At 39.3% G+C, this 20,826-nt stretch overlaps 1 protein-coding gene across 8 annotated transcripts in view; it reads right to left on the reverse strand.

Moving 5' to 3' along the window:
- Positions 1-14,157: 14,157 nt before the first annotated feature.
- EXD1 (exonuclease 3'-5' domain containing 1) overlaps positions 14,158-20,826 on the reverse strand; it is a 34,340-nt gene continuing 27,671 nt past the window's right edge. For all 8 annotated transcript variants that reach the window (XM_047737508.1, XM_047737511.1, XM_047737510.1 and 5 more), the window contains one exon: positions 14,158-15,900. In XM_047737508.1, the coding sequence (XP_047593464.1) occupies positions 15,241-15,900 (660 nt within the window). In that variant the 3' untranslated portion in view covers positions 14,158-15,240. The remainder of the gene's footprint in view (positions 15,901-20,826) is intronic.

The raw sequence follows: 20,826 nt of genomic DNA on the forward strand, positions 1-20,826 counted from the left end.
CCCAGCGTCCTGGGATCGAGCCCCACATTGGGCTCCCTGCTCAGCTGGGAGCCTGCTTCTCCCTCTCCACTCCCCTTGATCATGTTCCCTCTCTCGCTGTGTCTCTCTCTATCAAATAAATAAATAAATAAATAAATCTTTAAAAAATAAAAAAATTAAAGAAAAAGAAAAAGAGGAGAAAAGGACATTCTTTAAATTGAAAAGGCATGTAAAAGGAAAGTAAAAGGATTTGAAAGAAAGTGACAAATACAAGGACAAGCAAAGACAATCCAACACAAGAAAAATAGAAGGATTTAAAGAATAAAAACATTATTAAAAAAAGAATAAAAACAAAGTAAGGAAAGAGAATATTAAAAATATGACTCAAGAAAGCATTCCTGAAATTAAAAAAAACAAATATACTTAATAATACAAATAACAAATAAGCTTAAAGCTACATATCAAGGCATGCTGTAGGGGTGCCTGGCTGGTTCAGACAGTGGGCTAAGTGACTCTTGATCTTGAGGTTGTGATTTTGAGCCCACATTGGGGGTAGAGACTACTTAAAATCTTTTTTTTTTAAGATTTTATTTAATTATTTGACAGAGACAGTAAGAGAGCACAAGCAGGGGGAGCAGCACAGGGAGAGGAAGAAGCAGGCTCCCTGCTTGCCAATGTGGGGCTGGATCCCAGGACCCTGGGAGCATGACCCAAGCTGAAGGCAGACGCCCGACCATCCAAGCCACCCAGGTGCCCCTACTTGAAATCTTCTCAAAAAATTATTTATCTTTAGGGCACCTGGGTGGCTCAGTTGGTAGGAAGAATCCATTCGGCTGGGGTCCTGATCCGGGGATCCTGTCCAGCCCCACATGGAGCTCCCTGCTTGAGGGGGTGGCCTGCTTCTCCCTCTGCCTGCCACTTCCCCAGCTTGTGCTCTCTGTATCTGACAAATAAATAAATAAATAATCTTCTAAAAAATTATTTATCTTTAAAAAAAATACTTTAGGTATCCAGGCAAGAAGGCTTTGTGACCAAAAATTAGAAATAATGTTAGGGACACTTAGGGACTCAGTCAGTTGAGTGTCTGACTCCTGATTTCAGCTCAGGTCATGATCTCAGGGTCGTGAGATGGACCCCACCTTGAGCTCCACACTGAGCATGGAGACTAGTTAAGATTCCCTCTCCCTCTGCCCCTCTCCACCCCATGCATGAGCATGTATGCATGTGCTCTCTTACTCTCTCTCTCTTTTTAAAGATTTTATTTATTTAAATGAGTGGGGTGGGAGCCATAAGCCAGGCAAAGGGAAGGAGGGAGAGGAAGAAGCAGATCTCCCACTGGCAGGGAACCCAACTCGGGGCTCTATCCCAGGACCCTGGCTTCATGACCGGAGCTGCAGGCAGAAGCTTAACTGACTGAGCCACCCAGGCATCCCTCCTTCTCTTTCCTAAGAAAGAAAGAAAGGAGGGAGGGAGGGAGGGAGGGAAGGAAGGAGGAAGGGAAGGAAGTAAGAAAGGAAGTTAGATTAGTATGCTTAGACTTTAATAGAAACATGTTGTTCTAGAAAAAATGGAGTAACATATTTAAGGTAGTAGAGGAAGAAAAATATAAACTAAGGATTTAATATCCAGGAAAACTGACCTGTAAATAGAAAGCACAGACAAAATTTTTATATCATGCAAGAAGCCAGAGAAGGTTGCTTCCATGAGCCCCTGCTAATGAATCTACTAGAAGAAGAGCTTCAGCCAATAAAAATGACTAGAAAGTCATTGACCTAAGAGCTGGTAATAAACATTAATTATACAGTTTCTTATAGAAATAAGACTAAATGAAGACAAAAGAGTTATAGTATGTAATAGCTACATGATCTGACAATGGAGATAAAATACAACTATGAAAAAGAATGGCAGATTGGGATATACATGCAGAAAAATAATCTTTGATTTTAGTAACCATCATTTGGTGATGGTAGTGGTATTAGGATCAATATTATAAAATTTGTGCATGTGTAAAGTTGATAAAGCAAATGAGTAGTTACACGATAGTCTAATTCTAATATCCCTCATGCCCTTAGGAAAATCCAGAATTCCTTATGTGGAAGAAATACAGATATAATACAATTATCAGGATGGTGCTTACTTTGGGAGAGAAGTTAGGGACTGTGACTGAGTTAGGGCATGTGGGGGATTTTCTGAAATGTCTGCCAAGTTCTTTCGAATGACCTGGTTGGTTGCTACAAGAGTGTTTACCTTATTTTAGTATGCTATAAAAATGCATCCCTTCTAGGGGCTCTTGGCTCCTTTGGAAGAGCATACAACTATTGACCTTGGGGTTGTAAGTTTGAGCCCCATGTTGGGTGTAGAAATTATTTAAAAATAAAATCTTTCTTTTAAAGATTTACTAGAAAAAAAAAAAAAGATTTACTAGAGGTGCCTGGGTGGCTTAGTCTGTTGAGCACCTGCCTTCCGATCAGGTCATGATCCCAGAATCCTGGGATCAAGCCCTGAGTCAGGCTCCCTGCTCAGAGGGGAGTCTGCTTCCTCTTCTCCTTCTGCCCCTCCCCCCACTCATGTTTATTCTCTTTCTCAAGTAAAAGAAGTAAAATCATTTTAAAAATCATATCTCCTGGGGTGCCTGGGTGGCTCAGTGGGTTAAAGCCTCTGTCTTTGGCTCAGGTCATGATCTTGGGGGTCCTGGGATAGAGCCCCACGTCGGGCTCTCTGCTCAGCAGGGAGCCTGCTTCCCCCTCTCTCTGCCTGCCTCTCTGCCTGCTTGTGATCATTCTCTCTCTGTCAAATAAATAAATAAAATCTTTTAAAAATATTAATTAAAAAATGCATATCTCCTAAAGCAATTACACATCTCAAATATTGGTTAAAGAGGGGCACTTCGGTGGTTAAATCAGTTGAGTGTCTGGTTCTCGATCTCAGCTTAGGTCTTGATCTCAGAGTCGTTAAGTTTAAGCCCCAGGTGTGCTCCATTCTGGGTGTGGAGCTTACTTAAAAACAAACAAACAGGGGTGCCTGGGTGGCTCAGTGGGTTGGGCCTCTGCTTTCGGCTCAGGTCATGATCCCAGGGTCCTGGGATCGAGCCCCGCATCGGGCTCTCTGCTTAGCAGGGAGCCTGCCTCCACCTCTCTCTCTGCCTGCCTCTTGCCTGCTTGTGATCTCTGTCTGTCAAATAAATAAATAAAATCTTTAAAAAAACAAACAAACAAAATATTGGTTAAAGAAAGGTTTAGAAAAATTTGTGGTTAATGTGTGCTTTGAAAAACACTCTGGCAGTTCCTCAAAAAGTTAAACATATAGTTACAGTACGATGCGGCAATTCCACTCTAGGTATATATACAAGAGAGACAAAAACTGTCCTCATAAAAACTTGTACACAAGTGCTCATAGTAGCATTATTCATAATAAACAAAATGGGAAAACAACCCAAACGTCCATCTACTGATAAATGGATAAATAAAATGTGGTACAGTGTGCCTGGCTGGCTCAGTCGGTGGAGCATATGACTCTTGATCTTGGGATGGTAAGTTCGAGTCCCACACTGGGCCTAGAACTTACTTTAATAAATAAATACATTAATTAATTAATTAATTAAAAACATGGTACTTCTTTATGTTCAAATATATATGACCCTTGGAAATATTATGCTAAATGAAAGAAGCCAGTCACCAAATACCACAATGTGTATGATTACATTTATATGAAATATTCAGACTGGTGATTGCTTATGTCAGAGGAGAGGTACAAGAGAGAAATGAGGAGTGACAATTGATGTGTATGGTGTTTCCTTTAAGGGAGAATACAATTAGATTGTGTTAATGGTTGCACAGTCCTGAGAATATGCTCCTTAGCGAATTGCATACTTTCAGTGAGTGGATTGTATGGTAGATCAATTATATCTCAGTAAAGCTCTTAGAGTTTGTAGTGGATATATTCACAGTAAGTGTGCCTCAGACCATAAGTGACTTATCTTCTGGTTTCACGATACTGTTCTAATTTCCTTCCTCTTTGTCTGCTCACTCTTGGTGTCTGTGTGTTCCTTTCTCTCTACCCTTCTTTTCAAACGTGATTCCCTTCCCTTTCTCTTATACTCTCTACTAAACCCTAGAAAATATGGTACATGTGTATGATTTCTAAGGCCATTTACCTGGTGATATCTTCCAAATCTCTGTAGCTCAGATTTTTTTCTTGCTCCTTATCTCCATGTATCCAACTGCCCATTAAACATATCCATTTTGAAATTCCAAATGCGGGACGCCTGGGTGGCTCAGTTGGTTAAGCAGCTGCCTTCGGCTCAGGTTATGATCCCAGCATCCTGGGATCGAGTCCCACATTGGGGTCCTTGCTCTGTGGGGAGCCTGCTTCTCCCTCTGCCTCTGCCTGCCACTCTGTCTGCCTGTGCTCACTCTCTCTCTCTCTCTCTGACAAATAAATAAATAAAATCTTAAAAAAAAAAAAGAAATTCCAAATGCATCCTAAATGGCAAACATAAAAATCCCACTTACCATCGAGTCATCATTCCCTAATCTGCGCTCTCAATGCATTGTCTGTAATGGCCAACTTCCAAACAGATGTCCAAGAAACAAACCTGGGAATCAACCAAGAATTCTCCCTCTCCTTTACCACCTGTATTCAATTGGTCATTTGGCTCATTCTATTATTCATTCTTAAATATCTGTGTCCCTATAAAAATTCAAGCATACACCATCTTCCACCTGAAACAATGTAAGAGTTTTTATATTATTTCTCCCTTATACTATTTTTGGCCCTTTCCAATCCATCTTCCAATTTAAACCAGGATGATCTAAAATCTACTTTTCTGATCATCTTGGTTTCTTGTTCATAATTCTTCAATGGTTTTCTATGGTCTACAGGATAAAACCTAAATTCAACAAGACAGGGGCACTTGGGTGGCTCAGTGGGTTAAAACCTCTGCCTTCAGCTCGGGTCATGATCCCAGGGTCCTGGGATTGAGCCCTGTCGGGTTCTCTGCTCAGCAAGGACCTGCTTCCCCCCTTTCTCTCTGCCTGCCTCTCTGCCTACTTGTGAGCTCTATCAAATAAATAAATAAAATCTTTTAAATTCAACAAGACATCTCCTCCATTCCCTTTTCCTTTGGCAGTGCACTGAAGATTTCTTTTGGGAATTACATTTTCTTAGTATTGACAATGTTAGTAGGACAATAACTCAAGGTGACTTAGACGGGTGGGTGCATGACATAAAGTCATTTATATTCCCTCTCAGGGTTTTGAATCCTGAGTAAAATTAAGCAGGGAAGGGGAAAAAAATGCATTGGCATTCATTCCCTCAGACAGCTGAGTGGTTTCTGCTGCCCCAAGTTCTGCAGCTGGCCTTGATCTTATTTCCAACCCTGGTTCTCCAGCTTTCCCGTCAATTCTGGAGCCACTAATCTTTCCAATAAATCCTCTTTTTGTTCGCAATAGCCAAGTCAGTTTTTTTGCTTTTGACCAAAAAACCTTAACAGACACATGGACCCTGTTTCTCAGCCTTACCTCTCCCCATCATACCCTATATGCTTTCTCATCTCACAGTAGTGAACTCCTTGTAGTTCTCTTATCCAAAAAGCACCCTTCCCTAACTTCTTAAGAAAACTTTTGACACACATCTCAGTCCCAGGCAACTGCTATCTCCTCTCCGAGACTATTCTGTCTCCCCAAATCCCACCCCCACCATCCGTGCACTGGTACACCTTGAACATAACTATAATTTCAATTATAATATTTTGTATATGTCTCCCACTAGACTGTTCCTTGAGACTAGGGACTTCTTTTTTTTTTTTTTTAAGATCGATTTATTTATTTGAGAGAGAGAGACTGAGGGAGAGAGAGTATGAGCAGGGGAGGACAGAGGAACAACCAGTCTCCCCACTGAGTGCAGGGCCCCAACATAGGTCTCTATCTCAGGACTCCAAGATCACAATCCGAAGTCAGATGCCTTTTTTTTTTAAGATTTTATTTATGTATTTATTTATTTGATAGAGAGATAGAGAGCACAAGTAGGCAAAGTGGCAGGCAGAGGGAGAGGGAAAAGCAGGCTCCCCACTGAACAGAGAGCCTGATGTGGAGCTCAATCCCAGGATCCTGGGATCATGACCTGAGCTGAACACAGATGCCTAACCGACTGAGCCACCCTGGTGCTCCCTGACGTCAGATGCTTAAGTGACTGAGCCACCCAGGCACCCCAGGAGTGTGTCTTTTGATCTCTGATTCCCCAAACCAGGCCAGTGCCTAGCTCCAAAAGACAGCCCAAAATGTGTGCTAATGAATGCAAAAACGAACCCTGCTCTGTTGAACACTGTGGAAAGGCAGCTTCACAGCCCAGGCTGATGTTCAATATCAAAGAGGCAAGTGGAACTACGGGAGTATGAGCTACTCACACATGCAATATTTTCATTTCTATTGTACCTCTTTTACGTACCTATACCTTCTCAAAAAGAAGGACTGAGGAAGTTTCCTTGCCTCTCAAAAGCTTCTTAAAAAGCAAAGTATGGACAGCATCCGGACAAGTTGCACAATAACGAAGAGAGCTTTTTCCCTGATCTCCCTCGTTCCTGGAACTGGCCAGTTTTGGCTCTTCCTGGGGAATGTTTTCATTAGAATTTGTTTCCATTACAAAGCTTTTATTTAAAACATTCAGGGTTTAGCCATCAGGTGGCTTGTAAATTATAAACAATAAGCACTCTGGGGAATTTGAGAACTCCAGAAAGTGGAAGTTATCTCCTCCAAATCAGAGAGGCTACTGTTGCAATGTGGAGAGATGAGCAGCATCGGCATGTTATTGGCCTGTCTGGCTTATATCCCAATTACGTGCATTTCATCAACTGTTCCATATCTACCAGTTTACTCTCTAGTTCACTGGGGAAAGTGGGGAGTGGAATTAAAATATTAAAAGTGGATGCCTCTGGGGAAAAGTGCTGAGGCTGGGAAAGAATAGAGCTGGGGGATATTCATTTTCACTATAAGCCCTTCTGTATGGCTTATTTTATAACTACGTGCATATATTACTATTTCTTCTTAAATTTTGTTTCAATTTTATCTGATGACATCAGCAACATAGATTTGCTTCTATTCATTGACATCATGTAACAGAATGTTGTAATCCTAATGATTATTTCCCCTCCCCCTACTAGACCAGTGGCTTCCAAATGTTTTTAAAATAAAATTTTCTAAGATTTTTTATTTATTTATTTGACAGAGAGAGATCACAAGTAGGCAGAGAGGCAGGCAGAGAGAGGGGGAAGCAGGCTCCCCACTGAGCAGAGAGCCCGACAGGGGGCTCGAGCCCAGGACCCTGAGATCATGACCTGAGCTGAAGTCAGAGGTTTAACCCGCTGATCCACTCAGGTACCCCTAAAATAAATTCTTGAGGCACAGTTTATGTAGGATAATATTAAAGCATGTACAGCTCAATGGGTTTCAAGAAATGTATGCGCTGGTGTGACCACCATCATCAAGAGATGTAACATTCATCCACCTGAAAAAATACCCTACCCTTCTTTGAAATCAATCCTCAACTCCACCCTCTAGTCCCAGGCAACCACTGACCTGCTTTCTGCTAGCTTGGGTTAATTTTATTTTTGCTAGAATCGTGTAGTATGTAAACTCCTTTGTGTCCGGCTTCTTTTTCTCAGCAAAATTTAGATTTTATATGGTATCCAGTTCATAGTGTTTTTTTCCCTTTATGGTTTGTGCATTTTGTATCCTAAGAAATTATTGTCTATCTTAGTGTCATGACGATTCTGTTTCCTCTGACATTTTGGATAATTTTAGCTTTTTTTTTTTTTAAGTTTATTCATTTTAAAATAATCTCTACACCCAACATGGGGGTTAAACTCATCTCTTAAACTGAGATCAAGGGCTCCAATTCCTGTACATCCTCAACAATACTTGCTACTTTTGTTATTTACTATGATTTTTATGAAAGTAAACTCCAACTCACGATCCTGAGATCCAGTTGCATAGTCTACCAACTGAGTCACTCAGGTGCCCCTATTTTCTGCTTTTTGAAAGCAGCCATTCTGATGGGAACAAGGTGGTACCTCATTATAGTTTTGATTTGCATTTCTCAATAATTAGCAAATTGATCTTTTCATTTATTAAAAGATAAATGGATAAATGTCCATTTATTTCATGGATATTTATGTATTTTCTTTTATATTTATGAAAAAGATAATGGATTTACATTTATGAAAAGATATTTTATATTTATGAAAAAGATAAATGGATTTACATTTATGAGAAGATAAATGGATAAATGTCCATTTATTTCATGGACATTTATGTATTTTCTTTGGAGAAGTGTCTATTCAAGCCTGTTGCCCATTTTTGAATCAGGTTGTGGTTTTTGTTTTGTTTTGTTTTGTTTTTTTGCTATTGAATTTAAGGAGTTATCTATTCTGAATATGAATCCCTTATCAGATATATGATTTATACATATATTCTCCCATTCTGTGGGTTGCCTTTTTATTCTCTTAATAGTGTCTTTTGATGCATAATTTTTTTAAATTATCACAAAGCCCAATTTGTCTATTGTATTCTTTCATTGCCTAGACCTTTTTTTGTTTAAGACCTTTGGTTTTTTAAAAGCACCTTATTAGGGGCTTTTAGGTGGCTCAGTAGCTTAAAGCCTGTACCTTTGGCCTAGGTCATGATCCCGGTGTCCTAAGATCGAACCCCACATCGGGCTCTCTGCTTGGTGGGGAGGCTGCTTCCCCCTCTCTCTCTCTGCCTGCCTCTCTGCCTACTTGTGATATCTGTCAAATAAATAAATAATCTTTTTAAAAATTTATTTATTTGACACACAGAGAAAGAGAGCACAAGCAGGGGGAATGAGAGAGGGAGAAGCAGGCTCCCCATGGAGCAGGGAGCCAGCCAGACACAGGGCTCAATCCCAGGACCCTGAGATGATGACTTGAGCTGAAGGCAGATGCTTAACCGACTGAACCACCCAGGTGCCCCTAGGTTTTCTATTTCTTCTTAAATCAGTTTTGGCGATTTGTTTTTCAGTGAATTTGTCCATTTCACCCAAGTTTTTCAATTTATGGGCACAGAATTTTTCATAATAGTCCCTTGTTATCTTTTTAATATATGCATTATATGTATTAATAATCTTATTCATTACTGATATTGGTAATTTATGTTTTCGTTTTGCTTTTTATCTTGCTCAGTATAAAGATTTAGCAATTTTTTTTAAAGATTTATTTATTTATTTGAGAGGAGGAGAGGGAGAGAATCTCAAGAAGACTCCCCCTGAGTGTGGAGCCAATGCAGGGCACAATCCCAACCCTGAGATCAGGATGTGAGTTGAAACCAAGAGTTGGGTGCTCAACCAACTGAGCCACCCAGGCACCCCCAAAGATTTAGCAATTTTTTAAAGGATTTTATTTATTTGAGAGAGAGATAAAGCATACAAGTGAGAGAAAGAGTGAGAGAGCACAAGTCGGGAAAGGGGGAAAGAGGAGAGGGAGAAGGAGAAGCAGGCTTCCCACTGAGCAGGGAGCCCCATGCAGGACTCAGTCCCAGGATCCTGGGATCCTGATCTGAGCCAAGGAAGATGTTTAGCCAACTGAGCCACCCAGGTGCCCCAGGTTTAGCAATTTTATGGATCTTTTCAGCCAGTCAGGTTTTGGTTTTATTGTTTTTCTCTGTCCATTTTTAATGTTATTGATTTCTACTCTTATTGTTATTCATTTTATCCTTTACTTACTCCAAGTTTACTATTCTTTTTCTAGCTTAAAATAGAAGCTGAGATCATTGACTTTAGATCTTTGTTTTATTGTGTAAGTATTTAAAAATATAAATTTCCTTCTCTACTTAACTTTTTTTTTTCCTACTGCAACCAACAGTAAAAGTACCCATACCCCAGGCACACAACAGAGAAAAAGGAAGTTTCACAAAACAATATTTTCCCTTACTATGCACAAGGCACTGATATTTTCTATTCCATCTTTGTTTAAGAAATGCTGCTCATGGGGCACCTGGGTGGCTCAGTGGGTTAAAGCCTCTGACTTCAGCTCGGGTCATGATCCCGGGGTCCTGGGATCAAGCCCCACATCGGGCTCTCTGCTCAGCGGGGAGCCTGCTTCCCTTCCTCTCTCTCTCTGCCTGCCTCTCTGCCTACTTGTGATCTCTGTCTGTCAAATAAATGAATAAAATCTTAAAAAAAAAAAAAGGAAATGCTGCTCATGACTGGTTAAATTGAAGGATAATCTAGACTTTCTTTTGTAATGACTTATGTTAAGATCAGATTGCTGATTATGCTTTGATTACAGTTTGACAGCTCTTCCTGTTTGAGTAGGTGTATTAAATTATAGAGTCACAGGCTCAAATCCCAAGAGTATGTGGAATAGAATGTATCAGATTGTCTTAGGGTGAACCTACCAATGTAACTAAGATTCTTATCTCATGTAACAGTAAACATCACTTTCTATGATATCCTTTAAAGAGAGCTCTGAATGTTTCAAAGGCACATTTTATCATTTTATCATGAATATATAGACTTTCATTTCATTTTAGAGTTCCTATGATTTAAATATTTTACCTATAATATTGTCTTTACTTAAAAATCAGGGACATTTATTGGGTTTCAAATGTCCCCAGTATTTACGTTCTCATTACTCTTCATAATATCCAATGCAGGTAAGTTATAAAATATCACAGAAAATCTTTCACATGTATAAATGAAGAGGTTAGAATTTTTGAAAGTTTAAAAGAATGCCAAGGCTCACAAGAAAAAAATCTAATGCTCTCAATGATACATCATTGCTATAAAAATTGGAGGTGGCAATATAATTGGTTAACTCTTTTGGAAAGTAACTTATCAAGAGCTTTAAAAATTTTTTGTAATAGCAAAAACAAGAAAACCTGTATGACCTGCTGTTTCTATTTCTGCAATTTCAGTCTAACATAATGATTCAAAAAATGGAAAAAGTTTGAGATAGCTTTGAAAAAGCATAAAATAAGGAAATGGAAACAAGTTGAATGTACCACACTATAATTAAATAAACCATCCATCATTCTCTTAGAAATATTACACAGTCATTGGGGTGCCTGGGTGGCTCAATCAGTTACATGTCCAGCTCTTGTTTTGCCTCAGGTCATGATCACAGGGATCGAGATCAAGCCCCACATCAGGCTCTGCACTCAGTGGGGAGTCTGCTAGGGATTCTCTCTCTCTCCTTCTGCTCCTCCCCCCACTCAGGCTCTCTCTCTAAAGTGAATAAATCTTTTTTTGAAAAAAAAATTATACAGTCATTAAAAATCATTAAAAAGGGGTAAAAAAAAGGGGGGGTACCTGGGTGTCTTAGGGGGTTAAACCTCTGCCTTCAGCTCAGGTCATGATCTCAGGGTCCTGGGATGGAGCCCTGCTCAGCAGGGAGCCTGCTCCCCACCCCCACCACTTGCCTCTCTGCCTGTGATCTCTGTCAAATAAATAAATAAAATATTTTTAAAAAATCATTAAAAAGGTTGTGCAACAGCATGGAAGAACATTCATAGGCTAGAATATATTCATGTATGTATGATTACAACAATATGGAGGGAACCTATGCATAAACACTGAAATTAATAAAAATGTTACCTGCTTTTTCTGTTGAATTAGAGAAATAAGAGTAAATTTTTTTCTTATTTCCCTGTATTTTCTAAATTCTATTTAATAGTATTAAGTTTTAAAATTAAACACCTACTAAAAATGTTAGGATAATGAAATGGAAAAATACATGATATAAAAAGCAAACTAAGTATATTTATGTTAGGATATGACTGTTTCAATTGTGGCAGGGGGAGGAGAGAGATTGGGACAGAAAGAGAGGGAGAGAGAGAAAAAAATGAAAGATTTAAAGAAAAATGCCGGGGCACCTGGGTGGCTCAGTGGGTTAAAGCCTCTGCTTTTTTTTTTTTTTTTAAGATTTTTATTTATTTATTTGACAGAGAGAGAGAGATCACAAGGAGGCAAAGAGGCAGGCAGAGAGAGAGGGGGAAGCAGGCTCCCTGCTGAGCAGAGAGCCCGATGTGGGGCTCGATGCGGGGCTCGATCCCAGGACCCTGAGATCATGATCTGAGCCAAAGGCAGAAGCTTAACCCACTGAGCCATCCAGGCGCCCCAAAGCCTCTGCTTTTGACTCAGGTCATGAACCCAGGGTCCTGGGATGGAGCATTGGACTCTGCTCAGCAGGGAGCCTGCTTCCTCCTCTCTCTGCCTGCCTCTCTGCCTACTTGTGATCTCTGTCAAATAAATAAATAAAATCTTAAAAAAGAGAGAGAGAGAGAGAGAGAGAGAGAAAGAAAAATGCCAAAATACTGGGAAGGGTTGTAGAATATGGGGTGAGAGTTATTTTTTTCTCTTTATTTTCTAAATGTCCTGTAAGGTATTTATTTGTGTTACTACTATAATAACTGCAATTATGATAAGTATACCTCACTAATCACCCGGAGGCCCCCTACTTTGCCCCAGGCCTCATCTCAGCTTGTTACCGGGACTTCCCTTGGGTCAAAAGAATGAAAGGTTTGTAAGGCATTAAAATTCTATTGTGTCCTATGAGGGTTTATTAAGCCCACAGCCAGATTGGAGGCAAAGCTGCTGCAATGACTCTTCATCATAAAGTTGAAAGAACACTGAATGGACCAACAACAACAGTGGTTCTATTCTCTGTATTTTTGTCCAGGGAAGTTATTTAACTCCATTTCCTAATTCCCAAAGTAAAAGGGCCAGATTGCTTGTCAGAAGCTCTAATTGTAGGTCATGTACATAAAGGTGATATCAGAAGTCAGACCTGAGTAGAAGAGATGCATGAAATTAGTGTAGACTAAAATAAGACCTCAAGAATTTGGGAAACCAAGTAGTGTGGTTTATTAACTCTCAACTAGAAAATACAAAGTAAAGAACTCAGTGGTGGAGTGGGATAAGAACCTAGGATTTTCCCAAATTCTGGGCAAAATTTAGACAAGAAGTCTGAGTAAAGGCACAGAGGACTAGCAACAAGGCTTAACAATGCAGGGATTTTTTTTACTTTAGCTCAAGCAGAACTTCATGGTAGGAGCTGGGTGCCCACATGGGGTTTAGGTTGGCACTCCAGACTAGAATGAGGATATGGAGAACAGTCCAGTCCCAGGTATGAGTGTTTCACCAAGAAAATACTGTGATGAAGCCCAAAAAGGTCATTTAGTTATGGGAGTCAAAGTACCTCTCAACTAGCACTGTCCAAAAGAACTTCTCAAACAATGGAAATGTTCTTCACCTGTGACATTCAATACACTATAGTCTCCGGGACTATTGAGTACTCGAAATATGGCAAGTGCAAATGAGGAACTGAACTTCTAAATTTAATTAATTTAATTTTAAATTTAAATAGCCACACATACGACTAGTGGCTACCAAATTGAGCAACACAGCAAAGGCCTAACAGAGTCCATTGGTTTTTATTTCTTTTTTTTATGCCTTTTTTTTTTTGTTTTAAAGTAGGCTCCATGCTCAGTGTGGAGCTCAACATGAGGCTTGAACTCATGACTGTGAGATGACAACCTGAGCTGAGATCAAGAGTCAGTTGCTTAACTGACTGAGCCATCCAGGCACCCCGGTTCTTCTCAAATATAGTCAAACATACCTAATGAAACAAGACTTCTTCTTTTGATATGAAGAGTGTTTTGTTTTTCTTTGTAGCCTTTATGTATATATGTTGCGTGTGGCAATTTAACGGTTCCATAGGAAGTTAAATCCGCTCTAGAAATTTTGCAAGAATTCATGCACTTTCCAGAGTAAACCTGGATTAACCACATTCTGGGCTCAACCTGAAGATGTATTCACCCAAGATTAACCAGAAACCACCTTGACCCAAAGTGACCTTCTCAACGAAGGACAAGTGAGACACGGGAACTGCAGGGACAAGCTGATGCTCTTGGACCTGCCTTCATCTTTAGTTTAGACTAGATCTGCATTCTGGAGTTTGGAAGGGCACAGCTATTTTTCTGGTGGCACTCAGAATCGGCAAGTGCAGACAAGGATGTTCCTCTTATAGGCTGTCTCTAAGTTTCCCATAAGCATAATAAATTAATCCTGTATGAGATTCAACAGGTTTTTACACTGGACTCCAGACCTAGAAATCCAGACATATTCTATCTTATTCCTACTGTGACCAAATGAAGAAAAAAATCCAATGGCACAACAGGTTTATTGGTTATTGTACACAAAAAAATGTGAGCAACTTGCAAGTATTCAATATAAAAAGGTTTCAGTACAAGCCACCTTCCTTTCACCCAAAGAAAGAGTACCAAACTGGGGCACCTGGCTGGCTCGGCTCAGTCAGTAGAGAAGGCAACTCAACCTCAGGTTTTTAAGTTCAAGCCCCACACTGGGTGTGGAACCTACAAAAAATTTTTTAAAAAATCTTTAAACAAAATAACAAAAGAAAGTATACAAAATCCAGGAAAATAGAGGGACTCAAACTTCAAGTTTACATAACAGATGTACTCAAAAGAAGTCCCTAGTTTGTTACGAAAATAGACAAAACTTTCTAAAAGTAAAGGAATCAAAAGAAATTAAAACTGGGATGTTGATTCCTTAGTAACATTAATTTGTGTTTATCTATGATATAAGACAGAAAAAAACATTAAAAATTCAAAACTAAAGTCAGTATTTTTTTTTTTAGCTTTTTTGAGGTATAATTGACAAGTTAGAGTTAGTATTTTAAAAAAGAAAAATGTACTGGTAAAGTTATCAGGTACCAATTTTTTAAAACTTATTGATACAACTTTTACCAACCCCTTTCAAACCAAAAAATACAACAGAAGTTTAAAAGTAGGAGCGTCTGGCTGGCTCAGTTGGTAGAGCATACAACTCTTAAACTTGGGATTGTGAGTTCAAGCCGCACTTTGGGCATAGGGCTTACGTTTAAAAAAAAAAAAAAAGTTTAAGAGTAAAGATTCTTCCAGGTACTAAGCCTAAGATTTTTCCCCTCTTCAAATTATGAGAAATCATTCACTCTGAAACACTGGGAACATTTCTGCACAGTGACATAATCAAAACATTTACTTCTTCCATTATTTAACTTATTCATTCCCTCCTAACCAAATTCTAGGCATGCAGGAGTAAGCAAGAGGATATAATTTTTGCTGAAGTCTTCCTTCCTCTGTGACTGAGGCAATCCTAAATTTACAACATGACCAACTTAAGCACTGAGGAAAGTCCTTCTGGCACAGGAAATGAGCCACCTTCACGGTCTCAAGAATAAACTGCACATCTCTAAGATAAATTTGGAGAGAGATTAATCCAAGAATCGGTTTTCTCCAAGGCTGGACAGGGAGGAAGTGTGGGAAGCACAGCTTTTCTAAAAGGATGAAAGGTGTCACTTGGAGACACTCCGGTTTCCTGAGGAAGGGAAGGAGACACTGAAACATCTTGTTTTGTGCATTTTAGGTCTTCCTTGTTTTCCAGCATCAGTAACTGTTCTATCTCCTCTTTCAAAGATAAACTTGTCTGAAATTCCTGTTTGGGTATCTTACCGTGTTCTTTTTGAATTATTCTCCCCTGGTCCTCTAGCCCCTCTGGCTCAGGGCAAATGAGTTTGTTGACACCATCCTCACTGGTTTCTTCCTTCATGGGAGGTTGATGCTGAGATTCTGTCACAGTTTGTTTATTTTTAGATTTTTCTATCAGCAAATTTCCATCCTGATGAGATGTAAAACCTGGAGTTTTATCTGGCGTAGAGTTCTTACAAAGCAACGAAACCCCCCCTTTCACCTCTTTCCCCACTGTCTCTGTCACTGATTTCTTTGGACATATCCCTGTCCTTATTAGGAGTCCCTGTGCATTCACCCTATATTCTCTTGCAGCTCTCTCTCTGCGCTGCTTCTGGAAGTCTTTGAGTTGAAGCAGTTCTTCTGGAAGCTCCATACATGTAGGCTAAGAAAAGAACAGGAAAATAAGTCCATTCTAACGAAACTTCTGAATATGGTCCTTAAAATCACTTCAGCTATACTTAACAGTATTTGGCAAGGGAGCATCAATTCAAATGTGTTCTTATGGCTCCCTCTAGTGTATTCAACTATGGTAGTACTATTTCTGATTAAGTTAAATATTTTGAATCCATTTCATGTGTGTGTTGTGTATGTGTATGTGCATGTGTAAAGATTAATGATGAAAAATAAGTGTCCTGCCCAACCTGTTCCCAGTCCCCTTAGCAAGTGCATCTTCTCATGTAGCCTCCCAAAGATACAGTCTAGGCATCTGTGATTATGTTTGTGTATATATATCTGTTACTAAATGCATTCATTTTCATTTCTTCATTGCACCACATTTTTCAATTTGTTTCCCCCCAACCTTTTATTTTGACAACTCTTCCTAAATATTATTTTATACAAATGGTATCATAGTATTATATATATTCTTCTGCATCTTGATTTTTTTTAAGAGAATTTTTTAAAGGTTTTATTTATTTATTTATTTATTTAGTCAGAGAGGGGTGCCTGGGTGCCTCAGTGGGTTAAAGCCTCTGCCTTTGGCTTGGGTCATGATCCCAGGGTCCTGGGATGGAGCCCCGAATCGGGCTCTCTGCTCAGCAGGGAGTCTGCTTCTTCCTCTCTCTCTGCCTGCCTCTCTGCCTACTTGAGATCTCTGTCAAATAAATAAATAAAATCTTTTTTTTAAGATTTTATTTGTTTATTTGTCAGAGAGAGAGAGAGAGAGTGAACACAGGCATACAGATTGGCAGGCAGAGGCAGAGGGAGAAGCAGGCTCCCTGACCAGCAAGGAACCTGATGTGGGACTCAATCCCAGGACGCTGGCATCATTACCTGAGCCGAAGGCAGCCGCTTAACCAACTGAGCCACCCAGGTGTCCCAATAAATAAAATCTTAAAAAAAAAAAAAAAGTTTAGTCAGAGAGAAAGAGAGAATGTGAGCATAAGCAGGCAAAGTGGCAGGCAGAGGCAGAGAGAGAAGCAGGCTCCCCGTTGAGCAAGGATCCCAATGCGGGACTTGATCCCAGCATCCTGGGATGGAGCCCCGCATCGGGCTCTCTGCTCAGTGGGGAGCCTGTTTCCCTTCCTCTCTCTCTGCCTGCCTCTCTGCCTACCTGTGATCTCTGTCTGTCAAATAAATAAATAAAATCTTTTTTAAAAATAATAAAATAAAATATTTGTCTTGGAGATTTTTCCCTATCAGCATTTTTAAGGGCTGTCTGGATATGTCATAATTTAACTAAAATCCATATGGATGGATATTTGGTTGTTTCCAGTATTCTGTCATTACATAAATGCTACCATAAAGAATATATTAAGAAAATGTGGGGCGCCTGGGTGGCTCAGTGAGTTAAGGCCTCTGCCTTCGGCTCAGGTTATGATCCCAGGGTCTTGGGATCGAGGGTCCTGGGATCGAGCCCTGCATCGGGCTCTCTGCTCAGCACAGAGCCTGCTTCCTCCTCTCTCTGCCTGCCTCTCCGCCTACTTGTGATCTCTGTCTGTCAAATAAATAAAATCTTAAAAAAATAAAAATAAAAATAGAACTACCATGCAGTCCAGCAATTTCATATCTGGGTATATGTACAAAAGGAAGTGAAATCACTATCTTTAAGAGATATCTGCACTCCCTTTACACTGTAGCATTACTCACAATAGCTAAGATATGGAAATTACCTATTTACATAAATGGATGAATGGATAAAAAAGATGTCACACACACACACACACACACACACACACACACACACACACACACACTGGAATATTATTTAGCCATTAAAAAGGAAGAAAATGCTGCCATTTGTGACATGGATGCACTTAAAGGGCATTATGGTAAGTAAAATAAACCAGACAGAGAAAGACAAATATTGTATGGTATCACTTATATGTGAAATCTTTAAAAAAAAAAAAAAAAAAGCTAATTTCATAGGAACAGTATAGAATGGAGGTTGCCAGCAGCTGGGGGAGAAGAAAAGGGGAGATGGAGGTTAAAGGGTACAAATTTTCAACTACAAGGGAAAAAACTGTAAAAACATAAATTCTGAGGATCTAATGCACTGCACGTTTACTATAATAACGTACTGTATACTTGAAAATTGCTAAGAGCAGATCTTTAGCATATTTATCACACAGAGTTAATTATATGAGTTGATGGATACATTACTTATCTTAGTCTTGATAATCATTTCACAATGTATATGTATATCAAATCATCACAATGTATGTTTATATACAATTAATTTTGTCAATTATTCTTCAATGAACTTGGGAGGCGGGAAGAAAAGCATTCCTCACTGTGAAATAATTTTCTTTTGTTTTTTCTAATAATTTTATAATCCTATTGTTTACATAAATACTTGATCCAAGGAATTTATTTTGGTAATCCAACTTTGACTCTCTTCCCATACAATGCTTAGTCAATTACCTAAAGCCTTTTATTGATTATCTTTTTCTCATTAATTGGAAATTCTACCTTTATCCCAATGATACTGGCAGAAATTTTAAAGATCTTACTCATTTATTTGAGAGAGAGAGAACTGGCAAGAGGTGGGCAGAGGAAGAGGGAGAAGCAGACTCCCTGCTGAGCAGCAAGCCCAAGGCTTGATATCAGGACCCTTGGATCATGACCTGAGCTGGAGGCACATGCTAAACTGACTGAGCCACCCAGGTGCCCCCATACTGGCAGATAGATACTGGATCTTTTGCTGGGTTCTCTACTATGTTCCATTGATCTGCCTACACATGTACCAGTCACAAAATGTTGTTGTTGTTTTTAACTAATCTCAGCACCCAACATGGGCCTCAAATTTACAACCCTGAGATCATGAGAGTCATGCTCTACCAACTGAGCCATCCAGGTGCCCCAAAATGATTTCTATTTAATGTAGACTTATATGACTTAATATCTGACAGGACAAGTCTTATTTATATGTATTTATCTTTATAAGCACTATACTCACAGTTTGCCAAAACAATGCTGGTAGTAGTATTTTTCTTGGAATAGAGGCAAATTCAGAGTTAATTCAAGAGTAATTAATAGCTAAAAATGCTTAGCATCCCCATTCGTTTAAGTCTGCTTTTATGCCATTCAGTGATATTTTAATGTTTCCTTTATATTTCACATTTCTTATAAGATTTATTTCTAGGTAATCTGTCTTTTTGTTACAATTATAAATGGGTATTTCTCCCATTATATATTTTTTGCTGTATATACAGATGCAAAAAAACTATCAATTGTCATTTTATATTTGCACCCATTTTATGAAACTGTTGTTTGTAGTAATCTTTTTCCACTGATTTTCTACATTTTCATTTGTATCATCGGCAAGTCATAATTTTGAATCCTCCTATTCATTTTTTATAGTTTGTCTTTTTTTTTCTTCGAATTTCATTTGCGGGATGCCTGGGTGGCTCAGTCAGTTAATTGGCTGACGTGGCCTCTGGTCATGATCCTAGGGTCCGGGGATGAGTCCTGCATCAGACTCCTTGCCCAGCAGGGAGCCTGCTTCTCCCCTGCCAGCAGATTGCTCTGCTTGTGCTCTTCCCTCTGACAAATAATTAAAATCTTTAAAAATTTTTTTTCATTGGCTAATAGCTTCAAAAAATGTTAAGGTGGTGGCGGTAGTCACAATTTTTGTATTTTTTTTAAATTTTATATATTTATTTGACAGAGATCACAAATAGGCAGAGAGGCACGCAGAGGGGGGTGGGGAGTAGGTTCCCTGGATCAGAGAGCCCAATGCGGGGTTTGATCCCAAGACCCTGAGATCATGACCTGAGCCGAAGGCAGAGGCTTTAACCCACTGAGCCACCCAGGCGCCCCAATTTTTGTATTTTCATGATACTAATGGGAATGCTTTCAGTGTTCCAAATCAAACATTATGTAGACTTCCTGTTTAAGATATGTTTTATCCTGTATTCCAACTTTAATCAGTAATGTATATAGAATATTATCACATCTTTTCAGCCTTAAAAAATGAAAACAGGGGCGCCTGGGTGGCTCAGTGGGTTAAGCCGCTGCCTTCGGCTCAGGTCATGATCTCAGAGTCCTGGGATCGAGCCCCGCATCGGGCTCTCTGCTCGGCAGGGAGCCTGCTTCCTCCTCTCTCTCTGCCTGCCTCTCTGCCTACTTGTGATCTCTCTGTCAAATAAATAAATAAAATCTTTAAAAAAAAAAAAAGAAAGAAAACAAATTACTAAAAGTTATAAAACTCCTTGGTTTTACAATGATAAATGAAAGATATTTAAATTCGCCAACTGAACAGAGTATATAAGGATTTTTATGTTGCTCTTTTTTTGCTAAACAGTGAGAACAAAATACAGAAAGGTTACATTCTTTTCAGCGTATATGAGATAATCATAAGACTTTCTTTGTTCTAGGAAAATGGAGAATTTCCTAACACTGTATGATGCTTGCAAGCAGAAATCTGCAACACATTAAAGAGAAGTATAATACATCAAAGCAGGGATCATATAAAAAATGTTATTATTTTATTTAGGATTTTGCTTCAGTATTCCTAAGTAAGAATGGCTATTAGCAGCAATAGCAGCAGATGCAACTTTTTTGTTGTTTTTTAAACGACTTTACCTTTAAGCAATCTCTACACCCAACAGGGGCTCAAACTCATGACCCTAAGACCAAGAGTCACATGCTCCACTGACTGAGTCAGCCAGGTGCCCCTAGACGGCAATCTTTTTTTTTTTTTTAAAGATTTTATTTATTTATTTGAGAGAGAGACAGTGAGAGAGAACATGAGTGAGGAGAAGGTCAGACGGAGAAGCAGACTCCCCATGGAGCCGGGAGCCCGATGTGGGACTCGATCCTGGAACCCCGGGATCGTGACCTGAGCCGAAGACAGTCGTCCAACCAA

This window comes from Lutra lutra, chromosome 7 (assembly GCF_902655055.1).
Source record: "Lutra lutra chromosome 7, mLutLut1.2, whole genome shotgun sequence".
Taxonomy (NCBI): Eukaryota; Metazoa; Chordata; class Mammalia; order Carnivora; family Mustelidae; genus Lutra; species Lutra lutra.